This window comes from Pimephales promelas, chromosome 3 (genome assembly GCF_988280905.1).
Source record: "Pimephales promelas chromosome 3, fPimPro1.hap1.1, whole genome shotgun sequence".
Lineage (NCBI taxonomy): Eukaryota > Metazoa > Chordata > Actinopteri > Cypriniformes > Leuciscidae > Pimephales > Pimephales promelas.
The window spans coordinates 1,012,312-1,035,199 of record NC_142771.1 but is presented as its reverse complement, the minus strand read 5'-3'; the positions used below and the strand labels follow the sequence as shown (position 1 = coordinate 1,035,199).

Here is a 22,888-nt window from a genome sequence, read left to right as displayed (position 1 = left end):
GGTTGGGCAAGAATAACTATCTTGATGGGACTAATCTGCAAACCAAACTCTAGACATGCAGCAGCAAAAGATGAGCAGAGTAGTTGTAGATCTGCCTCTGAGTGGGCAACAAAGCATAAAGAACATCAGCATGAAGCAGCTCACGTACCAGAACATGGCACACTTTAGTCTTCGCCCGCAGTCTGGCCAGATTGAACAGTTTTCCTGAGCTGCGGGTATGTAGAAGGATACCCGAGTCATCAGGGAAGGCACAGCGTAGTAGGTCAGAGAAGAAAATTCAGAAAATGGTAGGAGCAAGGACAAATCACTTGTAGTTGACGGACACATAAAACCATGTCTGCTATGGAGCGGCCATTACGAAATCCTCACTGTTTTCAGCTGCAGGGACAGGACGACCGGTTGCAATCTAGGGAAAGATGAATGCGGCCAAGTACAGGCATATCCTGGACAAATATTTTCCAGAGTGCTCTGGACCTCAGACTGGGCCGAAGGTTCACCTTCCAACAAGACAATGACCCTAAGCACACCGCTAAAATAACGAAGGACTGGCTTCACAAAAACTCTGTGGCTGTTCTTGAATGACCCAGCCAGAGACTTAAACCCGATTGAGCATCTCTGGAGAGACCTGAAAATGGCTGTCCATCAACGTTTACCATCCAACCTGACAGAACGGGAGAGGATCTGCAAGGAGGAATGGCAGAGGATACCCAAATCCAGATGTGAAAAACTTGTTGCATCTTTCCCAAAAAGACTCATGGCTGTATTAGATCAAAAGGGTGCTTCTACTAAATACTGAGCAAAGGGTCTGAATACATAGGACCATGTGATATTCCAGTTTTTCTTTTTTAATAAATGTGAAAAAATGTCAGCAGTTCTGTGTTTTTCTGTCAATATGGGATGCTGTGTGTACAATAATGAGGGGAAAAATGAACTTAAATGATTTTAGCAAATGGCTGCAATATAATAAAGAGTGAACAATTTAAGGGGGTCTGAATACTTTCTCTACCCACTGTATAATCAATTTATTAAAAGGCATCAAATTATCAAAGCAGTTGTCTAATTTCTACTTTTATATCAGGGCTCACTTTCATGTCCTTTCACTTTATTTTTCTCTCTTTGAATTATATTTATGTACTGAAAATTGTTTTTAACAACTTTTTCCTTTCCTGTCAGACCTGATTGAAGAGAGCGAGGAGAGAGAAGAACTGAGTGAAGTGAAGGAGGAGAGAGAAGAACTGAGAGAAGTGAAGGAGGAGAGAGAAGAACTGATGGAAGTGAAGGAGGAGAGAGAAGAACTGAGAGAAGTGAAGGAGGAGAGAGAAGAACTGAGAGAAGTGAAGGAGGAGAGAGAAGAACTGAGTGAAGTGGAGGAGAAACATGTCCAACCTGGAGGAAAACCCTTGAGTCGCTCAAAGACTACAGCGGACCATTTAAAACTGCACGAGAGTATTCATACTGGAGAAAAACCTTACGAGTGTTCACACTGCGACAAGAGATTCAGTCAATCATCAAATCTGAAAACACATGAGAGGATCCACACTGGAGAAAAACCTTACGAGTGTTCACACTGCGACAAGAGATTCAGTCAATTATCAAATCTGAAAACACATGAGATGATCCACACTGGAGAAAAACCTTACAAGTGTTCACACTGTGACAAGACATTCAGTCAATCATCATCTCTGAAAACCCATGAGATGATCCACACTGGAGAAAAACCTTACAAGTGTTCACACTGTGACAAGACATTCAGTCAATCATCATCTCTGAAAACACATGAGAGGATCCACACTGGAGAACAACCTTACAAGTGTTCACACTGTGACAACAGATTCAGTTACTCATATCTGAAAAGACATGAGAGGATCCACACTGGAGAAAAACCTTACAAATGTTCACACTGTGAAAAGAGATTCAGTCACTCATCACATCTGAAAAGACATGAGAGGATTCACATTGGAGAAAAACCTTACAAGTGTTCACACTGTGACAAGAGATTCAGTCAATCATCATATCTGAAATCACATGAGAGGATCCACACTGGAGAAAAACCTTACAAATGTTCACACTGTGAAAAGAGATTCAGTCACTCATCACATCTGAAAAGACATGAGAGGATTCACATTGGAGAAAAACCTTGCAAGTGTTCACACTGTGACAACAGATTCAGTTACTCATATCTGAAAAGACATGAGAGGATCCACACTGGAGAAAAACCTTACAAGTGTTCACACTGTGACAAGAGATTCAGTCAATCATCATATCTGAAATCACATGAGAGGATCCACACTGGAGAAAAACCTTACAAGTGTTCACACTGTGACAAGAGATTCAGTCAATCATCACATCTGAAAACACATGAGAGGATCCACACTGGAGAAAAACCTTACGAGTGTTCACACTGCGACAAGAGATTCAGTCAATTATCAAATCTGAAAACACATGAGATGATCCACACTGGAGAAAAACCTTACAAGTGTTCACACTGTGACAAGACATTCAGTCAATCATCATCTCTGAAAACCCATGAGATGATCCACACTGGAGAAAAACCTTACAAGTGTTCACACTGTGACAAGACATTCAGTCAATCATCATCTCTGAAAACACATGAGAGGATCCACACTGGAGAACAACCTTACAAGTGTTCACACTGTGACAACAGATTCAGTTACTCATATCTGAAAAGACATGAGAGGATCCACACTGGAGAAAAACCTTACAAATGTTCACACTGTGAAAAGAGATTCAGTCACTCATCACATCTGAAAAGACATGAGAGGATTCACATTGGAGAAAAACCTTACAAGTGTTCACACTGTGACAAGAGATTCAGTCAATCATCATATCTGAAATCACATGAGAGGATCCACACTGGAGAAAAACCTTACAAATGTTCACACTGTGAAAAGAGATTCAGTCACTCATCACATCTGAAAAGACATGAGAGGATTCACATTGGAGAAAAACCTTGCAAGTGTTCACACTGTGACAACAGATTCAGTTACTCATATCTGAAAAGACATGAGAGGATCCACACTGGAGAAAAACCTTACAAGTGTTCACACTGTGACAAGAGATTCAGTCAATCATCATATCTGAAATCACATGAGAGGATCCACACTGGAGAAAAACCTTACAAGTGTTCACACTGTGACAAGAGATTCAGTCAATCATCACATCTGAAAACACATGAGAGGATTCACATTGGAGAGAAGCCGCATGTATGTCATCAATCTTGAAACAATTTCACATACAAACATTATCTTGATGTTCACATGTACCCCTTTTCCACAAAAAAAGAACTGGTTCGGAACTGGTGCTGGTTCAAAGTTGGTTCGGAGTTGGTTCAACTTGCGAACCGCTTCAGAACCTATTTGTTTTTCCACTGAGAGTGCCCAGGGAACGACGTCGTTACGTCACTGTGTACGTCGCTATACGTCTTAGCTAGAAACGCTTGCAAGTACAACATTACTTTCGGATTATCTCTAACTCGTGTACCAAGAAAGCTTTAAAAACAATGAAAATATGTAAGTCTTTTAATCTTTTCGTTTGATATGTAAACTTTTCTGATAAGTTATGAAGCCCCCTGTCTTGTGTCTTCTTTTCTTTCCATTTATTTGTTCTATATTGTGACTGTTTTCTTCTTTGATTATAATGTCTTCAATAAAAAAATTACAAAAATAGAAACGCACTTGGCTGTGCGATCCTTTATTATGGTCAGAAAATATGTTAAGAACACATCTAAACCCGCCCCAGCCCCCGACGTAAGCATGACGTGGTAAAAGAACGGTTCTAGTCCAGCAAAGAGTTGGTGCCGCTTTGGAACCAGTTCTCCTGGCCGAGAACCGGTTCTTTGGCTGTCGAAACACAAAGAACTGGTTCGCGCGCAGGCACCGGCTCCGAACCGACTCTCAAAATGCTTTGGTGGAAAAGGGTTCATCTTCATCCCTCTTCAACATGTCTCTTCGAGATCTCCTTTTCAGTCCATTTAGTTTAGTTTTCTTTTGTTTTCCCATTTCGTATTCTACTTTGTTCATTTCCACAGACGGGTGAAATGAACTTAGCCTGAATTCAAGGGACTTTAAATCCGCCGTGTCTCCATACACCGGAAGAACCACGGAGAAGGACACCACAACCACGCGCCTTCCTTGCTCAGCAACATAAGAGAACCATTTGTGCTAGTATTCGTTTTATCAAGCTTTCAGAGCATTTAAGATTTGTTCACTCCATTTAGCGTGATTTGATATCTTTGTGTCTCTATCTCAAGGTTCCTTTTTCTGTGATTTTGCCATACTGTTGACCACTTTCTACCTCTTATCTCTCATTTTCTTTCATTGTTTTGTTGCTTTAATCTGTTTTATATACATTAGAGATGGGACGATTACAGGTTTCACTATAAACCACAATAAAATGTACTGACGGTTAGTATTATCGTTTAAAATGTAATTATCATTAAAATTGTGTTTGATTATCGCGATTTTAACAACTCACTATAAATCATGTCGACAGTCTGACGCAGGCACGCAGTTTTTTTTTTTTTTTTTTCGAGAAGGAATTGCGGAAGGCAGTGACTGTGCTCGGGAAATTTTTCAGCCTTTTAAGAGGACCAAATCTGAGGTGTGGTCATATTTAGGTTTTTACAAAAGTCCAAAAAACTTAATCGAGGATGGTCACCCTGTCTGCAGAACATGCACAAAAAAGTCGCTGTAATAGAAACACTTCAAATCTCCCGATCGTCTTGAGTAACCATCACCCTCTGTTGTAACTTATAGTGAACGCAAGGCAAGTTAACTTTGACCCCTATACCAAAAATACGTCTGGGGGAAAAAATGGGCACAAAATGTTATTATGAGTTAAAATATTTTATCTCACTCACTTGAAATAGACGTGAAGCTTCTGCGAAGAAAAGATTGCAGGAAGTGGCTTTGAGCCAAAGACGAACGAACACGTTCAATTAAGAGTGACATTTAAGAGATAATAATGCAACTTTATATATTTCTTATACCGTATTTTCCGCACTTTAAGGCGCACCGGATTATAAGGCGCACCTTCAATGAATGACCTATTTTAGAACATTTTTCATATATAGGGCGCACCGGATTATAAGGCGCATAAGATACTGCAGTCAAACGTTTGACTGGGTTTGCGTTATGCATCCACTAGATGTGCTAAAGGGAATGTAGCGAGTCCGCGGCAGTTTTCCAATTTTTGTTTATTTTTTCTTTAATTTCATGGCAGCTTATTTTAATGTAATAATGTGAATATGCCTTGTGTCATTGAATAATAAAAAGCTGCTTTGAACCAATATATTCAGAGCCCCCCTGGTCCCACTTTGGCAAAAAAATTAGTTATAGCTATCTTGTGGCCTCAAGATAGTATCTCGTGGCCTCAAGATAGTAACTCGTGGCCTCAAGATACTAACTCGTGTAGGGCTGTCGCGGTTATGGAATTTCCCTCGTGGTAATGTTGAGTGGCTCAATAGGGCGTTATGCGGTATTACCGCCATTTATTTATTTAATTTATATGTTTTTGTTGCTATATAAATAAAGTTTACGATGTGGACAAAAACGAGGACATTTTCAGTAACCAATGTAACCGAAACTAAACAGCGTCTACAGTATTTGTGCATTGAAAGACTTTCACTCAGCGCGCATATTGTTATAACAACGGACTTTGAGCGAGTTATTGAACCGTTCATTCAACGAACATGTTTTAAAAAGCTGATTCATTAAAAGAGATGTAAAGAAGCAAGATGTTAATTATTTTTAACATTGAGGTTCAACTTTTCAAGGCTCAGCTGAGCAGCAATGCGTCGCATATGGGCAACGCTGAAGCTAATGCTTCACTTATTAGAGACGCATAGCATTGATTCAATGCGTGACTCACTGATTTTATTTGCCCTCGGCTTCTTTGTGCTTTGGGATGTTGACCAGCGCTGACGCGAATTTATGGGGAAAATACCCGTGAAGAGGACGTTAAAATGATGATGCAACAAATATTTCGCTTCCCTTTGACACGACAAGCTTTTCACGACTTCAAAGACAGACGCAGGTAATTGCACGCGCTCTGCCGATCTCTCTCATTCACTGTCTCTGTGTGAAGCCTGTAGGCTACACATCACCATGATAAACAGTCTTGTTATCATTATGAACTTGTTTAACATTCAATACACATGCATTAAGTTCAAAACAAGTGAATATCGCGGTTGCTGCGGTTACGTGCAATCCTCTGTGGTTGACATGTCAGAAGCGCGGTACTACTATATTGCGGTTACCGCGACAGCCCTAAACTTGTGGCCTCAAGATACTAACTCGTGGCCTCAAGATAGTAAATCGTGGCCTCAAGATAGTATCTTGTGGCCTCAAGATAGTATCTCGTGGCCTCAAGATAGTATCTTGTGGCCTCAAGATAGTATCTCGTGGCCTCAAGATACTAACTCGTGGCCTCAAGATAGTAACTCGTGGCCTCAAGATACTAACTCGTGGCCTCAAGATAGTAACTCGTGGCCTCAAGATACTATCTCGTGACCTCAAGATACTAACTCGTGACCTCAAGATAGTAACTCGTGGCCTCAAGATAGTAACTCGTGGCCTCAAGATACTAACTCGTGGCCTCAAGATAGTAACTCGTGGCCTCAAGATACTAACTCGTGGCCTCAAGATAGTAACTCGTGGCCTCAAGATACTATCTCGTGACCTCAAGATACTAACTCGTGACCTCAAGATAGTAACTCGTGGCCTCAAGGTAGTAACTCGTAGCTTTAAGATACTCTCTCGTGACCTCAAGATACTCTCTCGTGACCTCAAGATACTAACTCGTGACCTCAAGATACTAACTCGTGGCTTCAAGATAGTATCTCGTGGCCTCCAGATACTAACTCGTGACCTCAAGATACTAACTCGTGGCTTCAAGATAGTAAATCGTGGCCTCAAGATAGTATCTTGTGGCCTCAAGATACTAACTCGTGGCCTCAAGATACTAACTCGTGACCTCAAGATACTAACTCGTGGCCTCAAGATAGTAACTCGTGGCCTCAAGATAGTAACTCGTGGCCTCAAGATACTATCTCGTGACCTCAAGATACTAACTCGTGGCCTCAAGATAGTAACTCGTGGCCTCAAGATAGTAACTCGTAGCTTTAAGATACTCTCTCGTGACCTCAAGATACTAACTCGTGACCTCAAGATACTAACTCGTGGCTTCAAGATAGTATCTCGTGGCCTCCAGATACTAACTCGTGACCTCAAGATAGTATCTTGTGGCCTCCAGATACTAACTCGTGACCTCAAGATAGTAACTCGTGGCCTCAAGATAGTAACTCGTAGCCTCAAGATACTCTCTCGTGACCTCAAGATACTAACTCGTGACCTCAAGATACTAACTCGTGGCTTCAAGATAGTATCTCGTGGCCTCCAGATACTAACTCGTGACCTCAAGATAGTATCTCGTGGCCTCAAGATAGTAACTCGTAGCCTCAAGATACTAACTCGTGGCCTCAAGATAGTAACTCTAGTAACTCGTGGCCTCAAGATAGTAACTCTAGTAACTCGTGGCCTCAAGATAGTAACTCGTGGCCTCAAGATAGTAACTCGTGGCCTCAAGATACTATCTCGTGACCTCAAGATAGTATCTTGTGGCCTCAAGATAGTAACTCGTGGCCTCAAGATACTATCTCGTGACCTCAAGATACTAACTCGTGACCTCAAGATACTATCTCGTGGCCTCAAGATAGTAACTCGTGGCCTCAAGATAGTAACTCGTAGCCTCAAGATACTATCTCGTGACCTCAAGATACTAACTCGTGACCTCAAGATACTAACTCGTGGCCTCAAGATAGTATCTCGTGGCCTCAAGATACTAACTCGTGACCTCAAGATACTAACTCGTGGCCTCAAGATAGTATCTCGTGGCCTCAAGATACTAACTCGTAGCCTCAAGATACTAACTCGTGGCCTCAAGATACTAACTTGAAGATACTAAGATACTAAGGGCCAATCCCAATTCTACCCCTTACCCCTTCACTTTCCCCTTCCCCTCCGTTTTGCGCGTCCACGTGAAGGGGTAGGGTTGTCCCAATTCTCTTTTGGTTGGAGGGGGAGGGCTAGGGTGAAGGGCCAGATAGCCCTTCAAACGAAGATTTTTCGGGAGCACACTTCAAACGAAGGGGTATGAGAAGTGTCACTGCTAACCCAGGCTAGCTGCCCAAGCGACAAAGGAGACCCATAAATTTAAGTATTTGTGGCTTTAATAAGTATTATTACGACAAATAATGATTTGCTTTATGTTACATTCAATATTGTGTTCATATTTACGGTCAGTTTCTTCACAGAAACATTTGTAAAAAAAATCGCTAAAATTACTGTAGTTTGCTAACGATAGTCCCGCAACATATTTTCGTCGTCTCCGTTGTTTCCTGCGAACTTCACAAGATGCAAGAAAATAGCTGTAACCCACGCGACTGAGATAACTGCAGCTGTCGATGGGATCTTGGAAGTTGTGATAAACATCGGCGCATCTCCTGTGACGTAGGCGCTAGCGACGACTTATAATGACGTTTAACGGAGGCGTAGTGGTGTCCCATTTCTTAGGGGAATATTTTCACCCCTACACATTGCCACTCTGTTTCAAGGGTCAAGGGGAAGGCGAAGGGGTAGGGCTAGGGGAAAGGGAAGGGGTAGGGGGTAGAATTGGGATTGGCCCTTAGTATTATTATAGTATTATTACTATTCTGCCAAACAATAATCTCCCAGATATGATGCTGTAATGTATAATAACGGTGACCTGATCAGATTAATAAATCCTCGTATGAATGAAAGCGTCTAAAACGGTTTGATTCAGCGGAAGATCAAACGTCATCAGTCTGAATGGAGATTTGGCGCCATCTGCTGGAAACTCAACAGACAACATTAAAACTGAGAAACGTAAACAATCATGTACTCTCTGAATCACTGAATTTATTAATAGGATTAATCATATGAGATTATTATTATCACTTATCTAAAGGCACTGGCTGGCGGCCTTTAGGGTTACTGTGCATGACGGGCAGTAACCCCGCTTTGACTGTTGAGAAGATGTGTGCTGTAGAGTTTGCATTGGTGAGGGCTCATATCAACCACAAAGTATGCGTGAGCAACCTTGTGAGACCTGAAATGAAAAATGAGACACCCTACGGCCTCATGGACTTAATAAGTAGGCTACATGAAATAATAAGTTGGCTACACAAGATTGAAAGTTATAGCCTATAGTGTCATTTTGTTTACAGCATCAATTTATATTGTTTCATTTGACACAACAAATGGATAAAGTAGCCTATTATTTGAACTTTTTAAAAACGTATCGATCCATTCAACAGAATATTAAAACAATCATCATAGATTAAATAATGTGAAAAAAATGACACACACGATGATATTCGCCAGATACGTCACCACAACTACGGATCCCGCTAAACAAACCATCGTTTGAATGGTGACATTTGGGTACAAAACACACACAGGCATCTCGATCTAATTCCTTAGATTATCGCACCGTGATTTGTACTTTGTTGAGGGGAAATGTGTTATGCGGTGACGTCACATAGCTATGCAACGTGCTGTCTTTCTCGTTTTCTGTTCAACAACTGCTAGCCAAATAATCATACAATGTACTGTCAAACTCGTTACATGAGAAATGATATTAAAAAAAATTCACAGACAACATATTTTCACATTCATGCCACAATTCGGGATCAGAAAATAATTATTTTCTCTCATTCACAATTGACGCTTTTTCAGGTCCACTTGGAGCTTTACGGATAGGCGGGACTTACCAGCTCGATACGCTTCCGGCTTATGGGACCTTATTTGAGACAACTTAACTTTTTATTCCGTCTGAACTGTGCCCTGAAGTCATTGATGTTTATCCATTTAAAAGATAATTATGAAAGTCAACAAAGTCTCAGTTTGTCATAAAACAAGAGTAACATTAAGTTTTATGTGAACATCGCTCAATGAATTACATCTCCCGAGAAGCGGGAGCTGATTGGCTGCGGGGGTGTCCCGTATGCGCGTGCGTTGGAGGCTGATGACGTCACCGCTCGCTCGCGCCGTCTCCCTCTACCCTCGTTGAGTTTCAGCGTCGAGTCTTCTGAGGCGAGGAGAGCAGTTCACGGTATTTCTCATCTTTACACACCCATCACACACACTTTATACAGTTTGATAAAGCGACAGACTAATTTCTGTGTTGTTTTCATCGATCACAGAGATACTTGTGCGTCTTTTCTGGCGTCTTGCCTCTGAAATAAACAGTTAGTGCAGCAGCAGCGAGCCTGAGGAGAATATGGAGTTCATTCAGACCTGAGCGATTTTGTTGTTTGGTCAAGTCAAGTCAAAGTTTAAGATCTATAAAGGGAATGAATGGATCTCGATCTCAAGTGTCATGCTGGAACAGATCTGCCAAATGATAGTTATTTTACTTTAATAATTTCATATACTTTACAGCCTATAATGAGCCACGCGAGACATTAAAGCAATAGTCTACTAATAAATATGTGTCCATACTCTTGGATCAATGGTGCTCTTTATTTTCAAAAGTTTTATGGTAATTTTCAGTTTCTGCGCATATAAAATGTTAGTTGGACACATTATGCTGCTGTAATTATTTATCTGTAGTGGTTGATGAAGATGAGTGTAATTTAGGGATGTCAATTTATACAAATTCCCATTGATCAATTGTCGTTTAAATTAATGATCAATTAATCATAATCATTAATTTATAAAGTTTATTCAAATGTTATTTAATAAAAATATCTCTTTTTTTCCCCCGCAAAATCTCTTTTTCCAATCCTGCACATCATCTGTGAAGCTGCTCCCACTGCAATCACATCATCAGTTGAGCTCCTCCCACTGCAATTCTCCAATAAATGTTGTAAATTCCCATCAGCTACAAGTGAAGACGAGCATCACGAAGAGCTGAAATCTGCCAAGACTGAGTTTATTAAAGAGGACAGTGAGAACATGAGTGATCCAGAACCCTGCAGAATGAAACACACTGAAGATCCTGAAGAACAAAGAGGTTGGTGTTTATTTTTCATTCATTCGTGATGCTGGAGAACATTTATGTTAGAAACATTCAAGCACTTCATCACTTTTAGATAAACAGTTAATCAATGCAATGCTACAGAACGTTCTAGGGGGTTTCAACAAATGGTCAGTAAATGGAGATTTGAGAAATGTTTATATTGATTGTCAACATGAGATCCAGCTAAATATTATTTTATTTAGTTTTCAACAATAAAACAATTATAAAATTGTTTTATTTTATATCTGGTTCCCAATTTGCAACAACGTTACCAGAATATTAGTCATTTTCAACAGTTTACAAAAGTATTATTTTTTAAGAATAATCAGGAAACACCAAGTTACTGAAAGTTATATTCGTCTGATATCATAAGTTATTCATAGGTTTAGAGATTCTTCTTACAGTAACTTTGGTAACAGGGTTGATGAATACAGTCAATGATACAGTTTGTATAAGAAAATGGGTTCAGATTATTCTCTTGTCTTCCCATCATGCAATAGAAAAAGCCCAGATTATGTCACTTCCTGTGTGTTACAGTTTTAAGAAATGCTGTTTTTGAAAGGAGGAAAATCATGTCAGGAGTAACAGGGTTGAGTGAAACATGTAGGACACGGATAATGCTAATAAAAATGGTTCATTTAAAACTAGTTAAAGCCGCTGCCACTCTACACTTTGAGCATGTGAAGTTTACAAAGACACTGCAATGGCTGTGAAATGACGTCACATTCTGTGGCAGCTTTTTTTTACTAGTGGTCGACCGATATATCGGCCAATATTTTAAATATTGGCATTGGCCGAAATTTTTTCTGATTGGCCGATGTTTTGGAAGCGGGACTTTTATTTTGATGGTGCTGCTGACTTTTATTTTGACGGGTGACGCCGAGAACACTAGCGCCTGAGTCTTCATTAGTTTATGATCTCTGTCAGTCATATCTAATCAGGGAACTACACTAACCTTTTCCACTGGTGGCACTTGCGCTACTTACTTTTTCAGTTACTGGCGCAAAACATGATTTGGTCGCACAAATTATTTATAGTAAGCCGCCCTCTGGATAGTAATGAATAATAATGAAACTGCATTAGGGGTGGAACGGTACAGAAGTAACGGTTGGGTCGGGTTCATACTTTGGTTCAGACATTCAGACGGTTCGGTACGATTTCGGTACAATGGAGTGAAAAGCAAAACAAAAATGCAGAAGGCATTTTTGTAAATGTCTTGAGCCTCGTATTTTTTAAGTTGTTTAAGTTTTATTAATAAAGGAACCAGTTTATTTGTAGTGCACTGACAATAGTTTTATATAATTAGTTTATTAATTAAATTAATAAAAAGACAAAATGACCTTGATATATGTTTGGTAATTGTACTTGAATGAATGTAAAATTAATTTGCAATATTTCAGATCAATATATTTGTTTTCCTTAATTTTAACTCACCCTAACTTTATTCTCATCTGAATTATAAATACATGATTTCCGTATAAAATAATTACCATTAAAACACATTTGATTTTCTTTTTTAATCAATGTAGAATCATACGCAGGACTGTTGGAAAGCTGTGATGACAATATAATGATGTATACCTTATAAATATATCTCTGGTTGTTTCTGTTCCACAACATTTTGTATGTCATGTTTGGGCTGTGGGATGAAGAGAGGGATATTTTCAGTAATTATTTAATAAAACATTTAATTTATCTTCAGTGTGTAGTATTAGCCAATCAGGTGTCTTGACGCGAATCACGCGATTATGATTATGAAAAAACTAACGTTAGTCTAAAAAACTGCTAGTGATCATATAACGTTAGTCGATGTCAATATCAGCGCTAGCAATATAATTAGTTAGCTCATGGCAGAGTTTATCAGCCGAACACCAGACCGCAAATCTACCTTTGGTGTAAGGAAGAGACACGGTGTCTTACATCTCTGCGTCTTTTTCCTGCCGCCATGCAGGCTCAGATGGTAGCCTATATGATTATGATTAGCATGCCTATTATAAAGACACAAACCTTTTACTATCATGTCATTTGAATAATATGCGTGCGATAGAGAGGGAGAGCAAGACAGCGCCTGTGTTGTGTGAAGACGTGATAGTGCGCGCGCGGCCAGGGTGCGCGCAAACGGCCTCTCAGCTCGTTTGCGCCCTGTCAAACGCATCAGTCATTCTACTCTACAACACTCACCGCGATCAAAAAAGGCTTAGGCGGGACAAAAAGCGGACGATCCGACAGGTTTTAGAAGATTAAATACAACCCGAAAGAAACTAAAAAAAACAGACCCGTCAAAATAGTCAGTGATACATTTGCGACCCATTAAAAATTAGGGTCTCAATGGGATTTCAAAAGGTCGCATATGCGACCATTTTGGTCGCAGTGTAGTTCCCTGCTAATGTTTGACAGAACTGGGGGATTCAGAACTGGTAATCAAATAAAGTAAAAGGTATGTGAAAAAGTAATGCGTTTTCTTTTATATTATTTGTTACAGAAAAGGCAAACAATCAGCCTAAAATACTTTCTCATTTTCCTGTCAACATTCAGTAAATGTGCATCTACATCATTTAAGCAAATCTCTGAATATCTAACATTTAATTTGACAAATCTTGCAGATTTAATCGAATCCATCTTGTGAAGTGTACATTTGTAGCCGGCATAAACATGTTACTGCGAGTCAAGTCACCTTTATTTATATAGCGCTTGATGATTGTCAATTTAAAAGATACATTTTAAAGTCAAGAAAGTCGCAGTTTGATGTGAAACCGTTGAGGTATAAGACTGTGAAATTACGTAATTACAAAGACTACAAACCCCAAAGGCGCATATTTTCTCTCAATGAATAAAGCTAACTTTGCTGAGGCTAATGTCTGTCATTGTTTCTATAGTCCTACGTTATAATCGTAACGTTACGCCGTCATACCTGAGTGTGTTGTACCAGACTGCACACACATGAGCAGCGGATCTCACTCGTTGTTTTGCTTCCCGGGAGATGTAGTTCATTGAGCGATTTTCACATAAAACTAAATGTTACTTTTCTGTTTTATGACAAACTGCGACGTTTTTGACTTTCAGAATTATCTTTTAAATTGACAAACATCATATGTGTAATTCAGGGCGCAGTTCAGATGGAATAAAAAGATAAGTTGTCTCTTGCCATTGACTACCATTCATATTTAATAAGGTTCGTAAATAAGGTCCCATGAGCCGGAAGCGGGGGGGGCGGGACTTAGGCTCTCTATTACCGCCACCTACCGTATAAGATGACGTTATCAGCACATATATCAGCACGTCATCTTATACGGTAGGTGGCGGTAATACTCCTAAGCGGTGAGCAGCCGGTAACAAGAAGTAGTCAAAGAAGAACGTCCTCATCTCAGTTCTCGCGCATGCGTTCTGGAAATCTCTTCCACTCTCGTCTCAAGGCCCACAAGGAAGTAATGGAACAGTCGAATAAAGTCGTTATTTAGTCGTTTTTTTTCTCACAAAAAGTAGTCTTGTCGCATGATAAACTTATAATTGAGCCGCTGTAGTCACATGGAATATTTAAACATTTTCTTTAATGACTTTATGGGCCGTCAAGTGCCAGTCCCTTAGGCAGCCTATGTAGGAGTGATCCACCTCTCAGATTTAATCAAAAATATCTTCATGTGTGTTCCGAAGATGAACGAAGGTCTTACGGGGTTGGTACAGCATGGGGGTGAACTAACCCTTTAAACAATGACTTTTTTTGTGAAAAAACTGTAATGGGATTGCAGATTCAAGAAGTTGCCATTTACAGTATATGGCCTAAGCATGTTTATTTTAAAGATTTTTCAAAAATATAAGTTTATTAAATGTATCTAATTTATTAAATATTGATTTTTATATGTATATATATAGGCAAGGCAAGTTTATTTATATAGCAAATTTCATACACAGTGGCAATTCAAAGTGCTTTACATGGAAGAAATTAAAATAATCGAAAGAAATCAGAATAATTTAAACAGTTAAGAATTAAAAAAATCATAATAATAAAAATAAAATACAGTAAATAAAACAATTTAGAATCAAAAATAAAATGAAGTACAGTAACAGTCAGACGAACAGTGGCACAGTGCTCATTCATGAAATGCAATACAAATAAAAACAGTTAAGAGTAAAAATAAAATAAAGTAATACCCCTATCTGAGATGGAAGAGATTGAGCTGGTTTATGGTGCTACTGGGCCTCCAGCCCAGGGACCTAGAGCGTCGTACGTACTCTGCTGGGGTGGTGCTACACCAGTAATGCCCAGTGGGGCCCCCACAGAGCACTTTTCTACCCTTAACAATAGGGCTGAATGATTAATTGCATTTGCGATAAAATCGCGATATGATGAAACGCAATTTTGTAATCGCAAGAGCTGCGATTACACTGGTCACTTGACACGCGAGAGAAAAGCAGTCTCCAAGATAAAGCATCAACTTGCCACGCTACGCGGTCTTGCGTCCAGAAAAGAACAGTTTATTGTGTTATTTATTCTCTCCTCAACAATCCTGGATCGATTCAGAGAATTTCAGAATCGAGTCTGAGCTTATAGTTTTTAAACACAGATGCGTGATGACGCTGCGCGTGCTTCAGAAACGAACCGTGTTCTGAATCTGCTTGCTTCTATTTTCTCGCTCTCTCTCTTCCTCACTTACACACACGACACCGCTCGAACCTTACAAAACATAGTAACGTTATTTTATAAAGGTCGGGGTTGAACCAAATTACAAGGACATTCGCGGGCTTCATTGAACAGGTTTTGCCGCTTTGCTTGATGTTATAACGTTACACTTGCAGTGCGCTTACTCTCCCGCGGGAATTTTCATTACAAATCCTTCCCAGAGGCATTATTTATGTCTTTTGGAATGCAGTTGGCTTAACGTTATATATTAAAACCATGAAAATCACGAGAAGGCTGCTTTCATTTTAAAATACTAACGCGTGCTTTGTGAAGAGCGCTCGTGCATGCGGCCGTGAGCGACTCATTGGTAAATGTACTTGCATGTCAAAATGCTTTTATGACGCGAAATTAATGTAAACACGGTCAGTTCTTAAACCAACAGGACAAACCACATTTACAATTTCAAACGAGATGTATGCATTAGTGTGAATGCAGCTTATCGTATCTAAACTGAGGGGAAATCACTCCAGCTCTTGAATGAAAAACATTCAGCCTACTTTTAAATACTGAGACCACTCTTTGTTTATTGCTTGTAATGTTTTTTTTTTTGTTTCTCTTTATTTACTAGCTTTTATATTTTGAAGCTATATTATTTTATATAGACTATTTAAAATTCTTAACATGTAATTGGTTTAATTAAATGTTTTTTTATATTTATTTTTTAAAGTATGTGTTTTTACACATGTAATTAAATACATATTTTAAGAGTTATTAAGATTAATTAATAAGAAAAAAAGTAGATCGGATCATGAGCTATCTAAAGATTCCCATCCCTACTCTACAATGATTTATTGCTTGTCTTTGTCGACTAATACAGAAGGTAAATAACTTTTTTTTTAAATCGCATATTAAATCGCAATCGCAATATTGGTTAAAAAAATCGCAATTAGATTATTTTACAAAATCGTTCAGCCCTACTTAACAATGCTCTCAGCGACTTCTTATACCCTTAGCAGGATAAGTAACTTACTTCTTCACTCGCCTCATCGGAGTGAAGACTCTCCCGCTCTCCATCAAAATCTCTTCCAGTATACCCCTATCTGAGATGGAAGAGATTGGGCTGGTTTACGGTGCAACTCGACCTCCAGCCCAGGGACGTACTCTGCTGGGGTGGTGCGACACCAGTAGTGCCCGGCGGGGCCCCCACAGAGCACGTTTCTGCTGCCATTACCCTTAACAACGCTCTCAGCAACAGTTTAAGCAATTTACTTCTTCCCTCGCCTCATCGGAGTGAAGACTCTCCCGTTCTCCATCAAAATCTCTTCCAGTCAGAGCAGTAGCAGTATTAAAGCAGTTAAAGCAGTACAGTAAAAAGTAAAAACAGTCAGATGTACAGTGGCACAGTGCTCATTCAGTAAATGCATTGCTAAAGAGATGTGCTTTGAGTCTGGATTTGAGTGTGAATACTGTAGGAGCACACCTGATCTCTTCTGGAAGCTGGTTCCTGCTGCGGCTGGCATAATAGCTAAAAGCAGACTCTCCATGCTTAGAGTGAACCCTTGGTATTTCTAGCTGATGTGATCCTAGTGATCTGAGTGATATGTTGGGTTTATATTCAGTGAGCATATCTGCAATATATTGAGGTCCTAACCCATTGAATGATTTATATACAAGTAATAATACTTTAAAATCAATCCTAAATTTAACTGGGAGCCAGTGTAAAGACCTGAGGACTGGTGTGATGTGTTCATATTTCCTGGTCCTGCTCAGAATTGTGGCAGCAGCGTTCTGTATGAGCTGCAACTGTCTTATGGTCTTTTTGGGAAGGCCAGTGAGGAGGCCATTACAGTAATCCACCCTGCTGGTGATGAAAGCATGCACAAGTTTCTCTAAGTCTTGACTGGAAACAAAGCATCTAATTCCTGAAATATTTTTCAGATGATAGTATGCTGATTTAGTTATTGCTTTGACATGACTACTGAAACTAAGGTCTGATTCTAGAGACACACCAAGATTCCTGACTTGATTTTTAGTTGTTAGACCCCTAGTGTCGAGGTATGCATTCACCTTAAGAACTTAATCTATATATATATATATATACATACACACACACACACACACACACACACACAGTGGGTATGGAAAGTATTCAGACCCCCTTAAATTTGTTCCCTCATTATTGTACACACAGCACCCCATATTGACATTTATTTAAAAAAAACTGAAATATCACATGGTCCTAAGTATTCAGACCCTTTGCTGTGACACGCATATATTTAACTCAGGTGTTGTCTATTTCTTCTGATCATCCTTGAGATGGTTCTACACCTTCATTTGAGTCCAGCTGTGTTTGATTATACTGATTGGACTTGATTAGGAAAGCCTTCCCGTGGGCTCACCACCTGCAGGAGGAGCCGTAAGGGGCCGGTGCAGAGAGGATTGGGCGGCTGTCGAAGGCAGGGGCATCTGCGATCCGATCCCTGGACACGGAATCTAGCCTTAGGGACGTGGAACGTCACCTCACTGGCGGGGAAGGAGCCCGAGATTGTGCTTGAGGTTGAGAGGTTCCGACTAGAGATAGTCGGGATCACCTCTACGCATGGCTTGGGCTCTGGAACCACACTCCTTGAGAGAGGATGGACTCTTCACCACTCTGGAGTTGCCCATGGTGAGAGGCGGCGGGCTGGTGTGAGTTTGCTTATAGCCCCCCAGCTCAGTCGCCATATGTTGGAGTTTACCCCGGTGAACGAGAGGGTCGTTTCCCTGCGCCTACAGGTCGGGGATAGGTCTCTCACTGTCGTGTGTGCCTATGGGCCAAACGGCAGTGCAGAGTACCCGGGCTTCTTGGGGTCTGTGGGAGGAGGGCTGGAAAGTGCCCCGACTGGGGACTCTGTTGTTCTACTGGGGGACTTCAACGCTCACGTGGGCAATGACAGTGACCCCTGGAGGGGCATGATTGGAAGGAACGCCCCCCCCCCCGACCTGAACCCGAGGGGTGTTCAGTTATTGGACTTCTATGCTAGTTACAGTTTGTCCATAACGAACACCATGTTCAAGCATAAGGGTGTCCACCAGTGCACGTGGCACCAGGACACCCTAGGTCGTAGGTCGATGATCGACTTTGTGGTCGTTTCATCTAACCTGCGGTCGTATGTCTTGGACACTCGGGTGAAGAGAGGGGCGGAGCTGTCAACTGATCACCACCTGGTGGTGAGTTGGATCCGATGGCGGGGGAGGAGGCTGGACAGACTCGGCAGACCCAAGCGTACTGTAAGGGTTTGCTGAGAACGTTTGGCCGAATCTCCTGTCAGAAAGATCTTCAACTCTCACCTCCGGCAGAGCTACGACCAGATCCCGAGGGAGGCTGGAGATATTGAGTCTGAGTGGACCATGTTCTCCACCTCCATTGTCGAAGCGGCTGCTCGGAGCTGTGGCCGTAAGGTCTCTGGTGCCTGTCGAGGCGGCAATCCTCGAACCCGGTGGTGGACACCAGAAGTAAAGGATGCCGTCAAGCTGAAGAAGGAGTCCTATCGGGCCTGGTTGGCTCGTGAGACTCCGGAGGCAGCTGACAGGTACCGGCAGGCCAAGCGGACTGCGGCCAGGGTGGTCGTGGAGGCAAAAACTCAGGCCTGGGAGGAGTTCGGTGAGGCCATGGAGAAGAACTATAGACTGGCCTCGAAGGGATTCTGGCAAACTGTCCGGCGCCTCAGGAGAGGGAAACGGTCCCCTACCAATGCTGTTTACAGTAGGGGTGGGCGGCTGTTGACCTCGACTGGGGATATCGTCTGACGGTGGAAGGAATACTTCGAGGACCTCCTCAATCCCGCCGTCACGTCTTCCATTGAGGAAGCAGAGGCTGAGGGCTCAGGGGTGGACTCGTACATCACCCTAGCTGAGGTCACCGAGGTAGTCAAGAAACTCCTCTGTGGCAAGGCACCGGGGGTGGATGAGATCCGCCCCGAATACCTCAAGTCTCTGGATGTTGTGGGGCTGTCTTGGTTGACACGCCTCTGCAACAACGCGTGGCAGTCGGGGACAGTGCCTCTGGGATGGCAGACCGGGGTGGTGGTTCCTCTTTTTAAGAAGGGGGACCGGAGGGTGTGTTCAAACTACAGGGGGATCACACTTCTCAGCCTCCCTGGGAAAGTCTATGCCAGGGTACTGGAGAGGAGAATACGGCCAATAGTGGAACCTCGGATTCAGGAGGAACAGTGCGGTTTTCGTCCGGGCCGTGGAACACTGGACCAGCTCTATACTCTCTACAGGGTGCTGGAGGGTTCATGGGAGTTTGCCCAACCAGTCCACATGTGTTTTGTGGATTTGGAGAAGGCATTCAACTGTGTCCCCTGAGGCGGCCTGTGGAGGGTGCTCCGGGAATATGGGGTCCGGGGTCCTTTACTAAGGGCTGTCCGGTCCCTGTATGACCGAAGCATGAGCTTGGTTCGCATTGCCGGTAGTAAGTCAGACTTCTTCCCGGTGCATGTTGGACTCCGGCAGGGCTGCCCTTTGTCGCCGGTTCTGTTCATAATTTTTACGGACAGAATTCCTAGGCGCAGCCAGGGGCCGGAGGGTGTCAGGTTTGGGGACTACACGATTTCATCTCTGCTCTTTGCGGATGATGTTGTCGTTGGCCCCTTCATACCAGGACCTTCAGCATGCACTGGGATGGTTTGCAGCCGAATGTGAAGCGGCTGGGATGAAAATCAGCACCTCCAAATCCGAGGCCATGGTCCTTAGCCGGAAAAGGGTGGCTTGCCCACTTCAGGTTGGTGGAGAGATCCTTCCTCAAGTGGAGGAGTTTAAGTATCTTGGGGTTTTGTTCACGAGTGAGGGAAGGATGGAACGGGAGATTGACTGATGGATCGGTGCAGCTTCAGCAGTAAAGCGGTCGTGTACCGGTCTGTTGTGGTGAAGAAGGAGCTGAGCCGTAAGGCAAAGCTCTCAATTTACCGGTCAATCTACGTTCCTACTCCCACCTATGGTCATGACCGAAAGGACAAGATCCCGGATACAGGCGGCCAAAATGAGCTTCCTCTGCAGGGTGGCTGGGCGGTCCCTTAGAGATAGGGTGAGAAGCTCGGTCACTCGGGAGGAGCTCAGAGTAGAGCCGTTGCTCCTCCACATAGAGAGGGGTCAGCTGAGGTGGCTCGGGCATCTGTTCCGAATGCCTCCTGGAGGCCTTCCTGGGGAGGTGTTCCGGGTACGTCCCACTGGGTGGAGGCCCCGGGGAAGACCTAGGACACGCTGGAGAGACTGTCTCCCGGGTGGCCTGGGAACGCCTCAGTATCCCCCCAGAAGAGCTGGAGGAAGTGTCTAGGGAGAGGGAAGTCTGGGCATCTCTGCTTAGACTGCTGCCCCCGTGACCTGGCCCCGGATGAGCGGAAGAAGATGATATGGTAGGAAAGCCACACACCTGTCTATAAAAGACCTTACAGCTCACAGTGCATGTCAGAGCCAGTGAGAATCATGAGGTCAAAGGAACTGCCTGAAGAGCTCAGAGACAGAATTGTGGCAAGGCACAGATCTGGCCAAGGTTATAAAAAAATTCTGCTGCACTTAAGGTTCCTAAGAGCACAGTGGCCTCCATAATCCTTAAATGGAAGATGTTTGGGACGACCAGAACCCTTCCTAGAGATGGCCGTCTGGCCAAACTGAGCTATCGGGGGAGAAGAGCCTTGGTGAGAGAGGTAAAGAAGAACCCAAAGATCATTGTGGCTGAGCTCCAGAGATGCAGTCGGAAGATGGGAGAAAGTTGTAGTAAGTCAACCATCACTGCAGCAATCCACCAGTCAGGGCTTTATGGCAGAGTGGCCCGACGGAAGCCTATCCTCAGTGCAAGACACATGAAAGCCCGAATGCAGTTTGCTAAAAAACACCTAAAGGACTCCAAGATGGTGATAAATAAGATCCTCTTGTCTGATGAGACCAAGATAGAACTTTTTTGCCTTAATTCTAAGCGGTATGTGTGGAGAAAACCAGGCACTAATCATTCTCTTCCAGAAATTACTTGTAAGCCTCCTGAGAGTCCCTGTGGCCATTGTTAATTGCTCTGTGCCATTTGGTTCTGTCATTTGCAAGGGCCTCCCAGTTGTCCAGGTTGATGGAGAAAGCCTGAAGATCGCTCTTAATGACGTCTTTAAAACGTAGATGGGGCGACCATGTTTGCGGGGGGCATTTGCCAGCTCACCATAAAGCAAGATTTTTGGAAGGCGAATGTCGTTCATTCTATATATATGCCCTGTCCAACTGAGATGGCGTTAGCGAAGGATGGTGTACAGGTCACTAGAACCAGTTCTCTCAAGTATGGCAGAGTTTGGCAAATGATCCTTCCAGCATACACACCGAGTATGGAACGAAGGCAGTGGAAATGGAAGGCGTTAAGGCGATGTTCGTGCCTCCTGTATGTTGTCCATGTCTCACTTGCATATAGTAAGGTGCTCAATACACATGCATGGTACACACGGACTTTGGGGAGCAATGAGAGGTTCTTGTTGTGCCAGACATGCTTGATCAATTTTCCAAACATTGTTGATGCCTTCCCAATGCGTATGTCAAGCTCTGCATCAAGGTTATTGTTGTTTGATACTGTGGAACCCAGGTAGGTGAATTTGTCTACCACAGAAAGACATGTGTTGTTAATGTATACTGTAGGGTTTAGGGTTGCAGGTTGGGCAAGAATAACTATCTTGATGGGACTAATCTGCAAACCAAACTCTAGACATGCAGCAGCAAAAGATAAACAGAGTAGTTGTAGATCTGCCTTTGAGTGGGCAACAAAGCATAAAGAACATCAGCATAAAGCAGCTCACGTACCAGAACATGGCACACTTTAGTCTTCGCCCGCAGTCTGGCCAGATTGAACAGTTTTCCTGAGCTGCGGGTATGTAGAAGGATACCCGAGTCATCAGGGAAGGCACAGCGTAGTAGGGCAGAGAAGAAAATTCAGAAAATGGTAGGAACAAGGACAAATCACTTGTAGTTGACGGACACAGAAAACCATGTCTGCTATGGAGCGGCCATTACGAAATCCTCACTGTTTTCAGCTGCAGGGACAGGACGACTGGTTGCAATCTAGGGAAAGATGAATGCGGCCAAGTAAAGGCATATCCTGGACAAACATTTTCCAGAGTGCTCTGGACCTCAGACTGGGCCGAAGGTTCACCTTCCAACAAGACAATGACCCTAAGCACACCGCTAAAATAACGAAGG

At 42.5% G+C, this 22,888-nt stretch overlaps 2 protein-coding genes across 2 annotated transcripts in view; both read left to right on the top strand.

Moving 5' to 3' along the window:
• LOC120468246 (uncharacterized) overlaps positions 1–22,888 on the top strand; it is a 167,872-nt gene that overhangs the window by 12,209 nt on the left and 132,775 nt on the right. The window contains exon 3 of the mRNA XM_089129139.1: positions 10,846–11,055. Within this exon, the coding sequence (XP_088985265.1) occupies positions 10,846–11,055 (210 nt within the window). The remainder of the gene's footprint in view (positions 1–10,845; positions 11,056–22,888) is intronic.
• Positions 10,099–22,888, top strand: part of LOC120468239 (uncharacterized) — a 163,549-nt gene continuing 150,759 nt past the window's right edge. The window contains exon 1 of the mRNA XM_089129070.1: positions 10,099–10,152. The gene's annotated coding sequence lies outside the window, so the exon portion shown is untranslated. The remainder of the gene's footprint in view (positions 10,153–22,888) is intronic.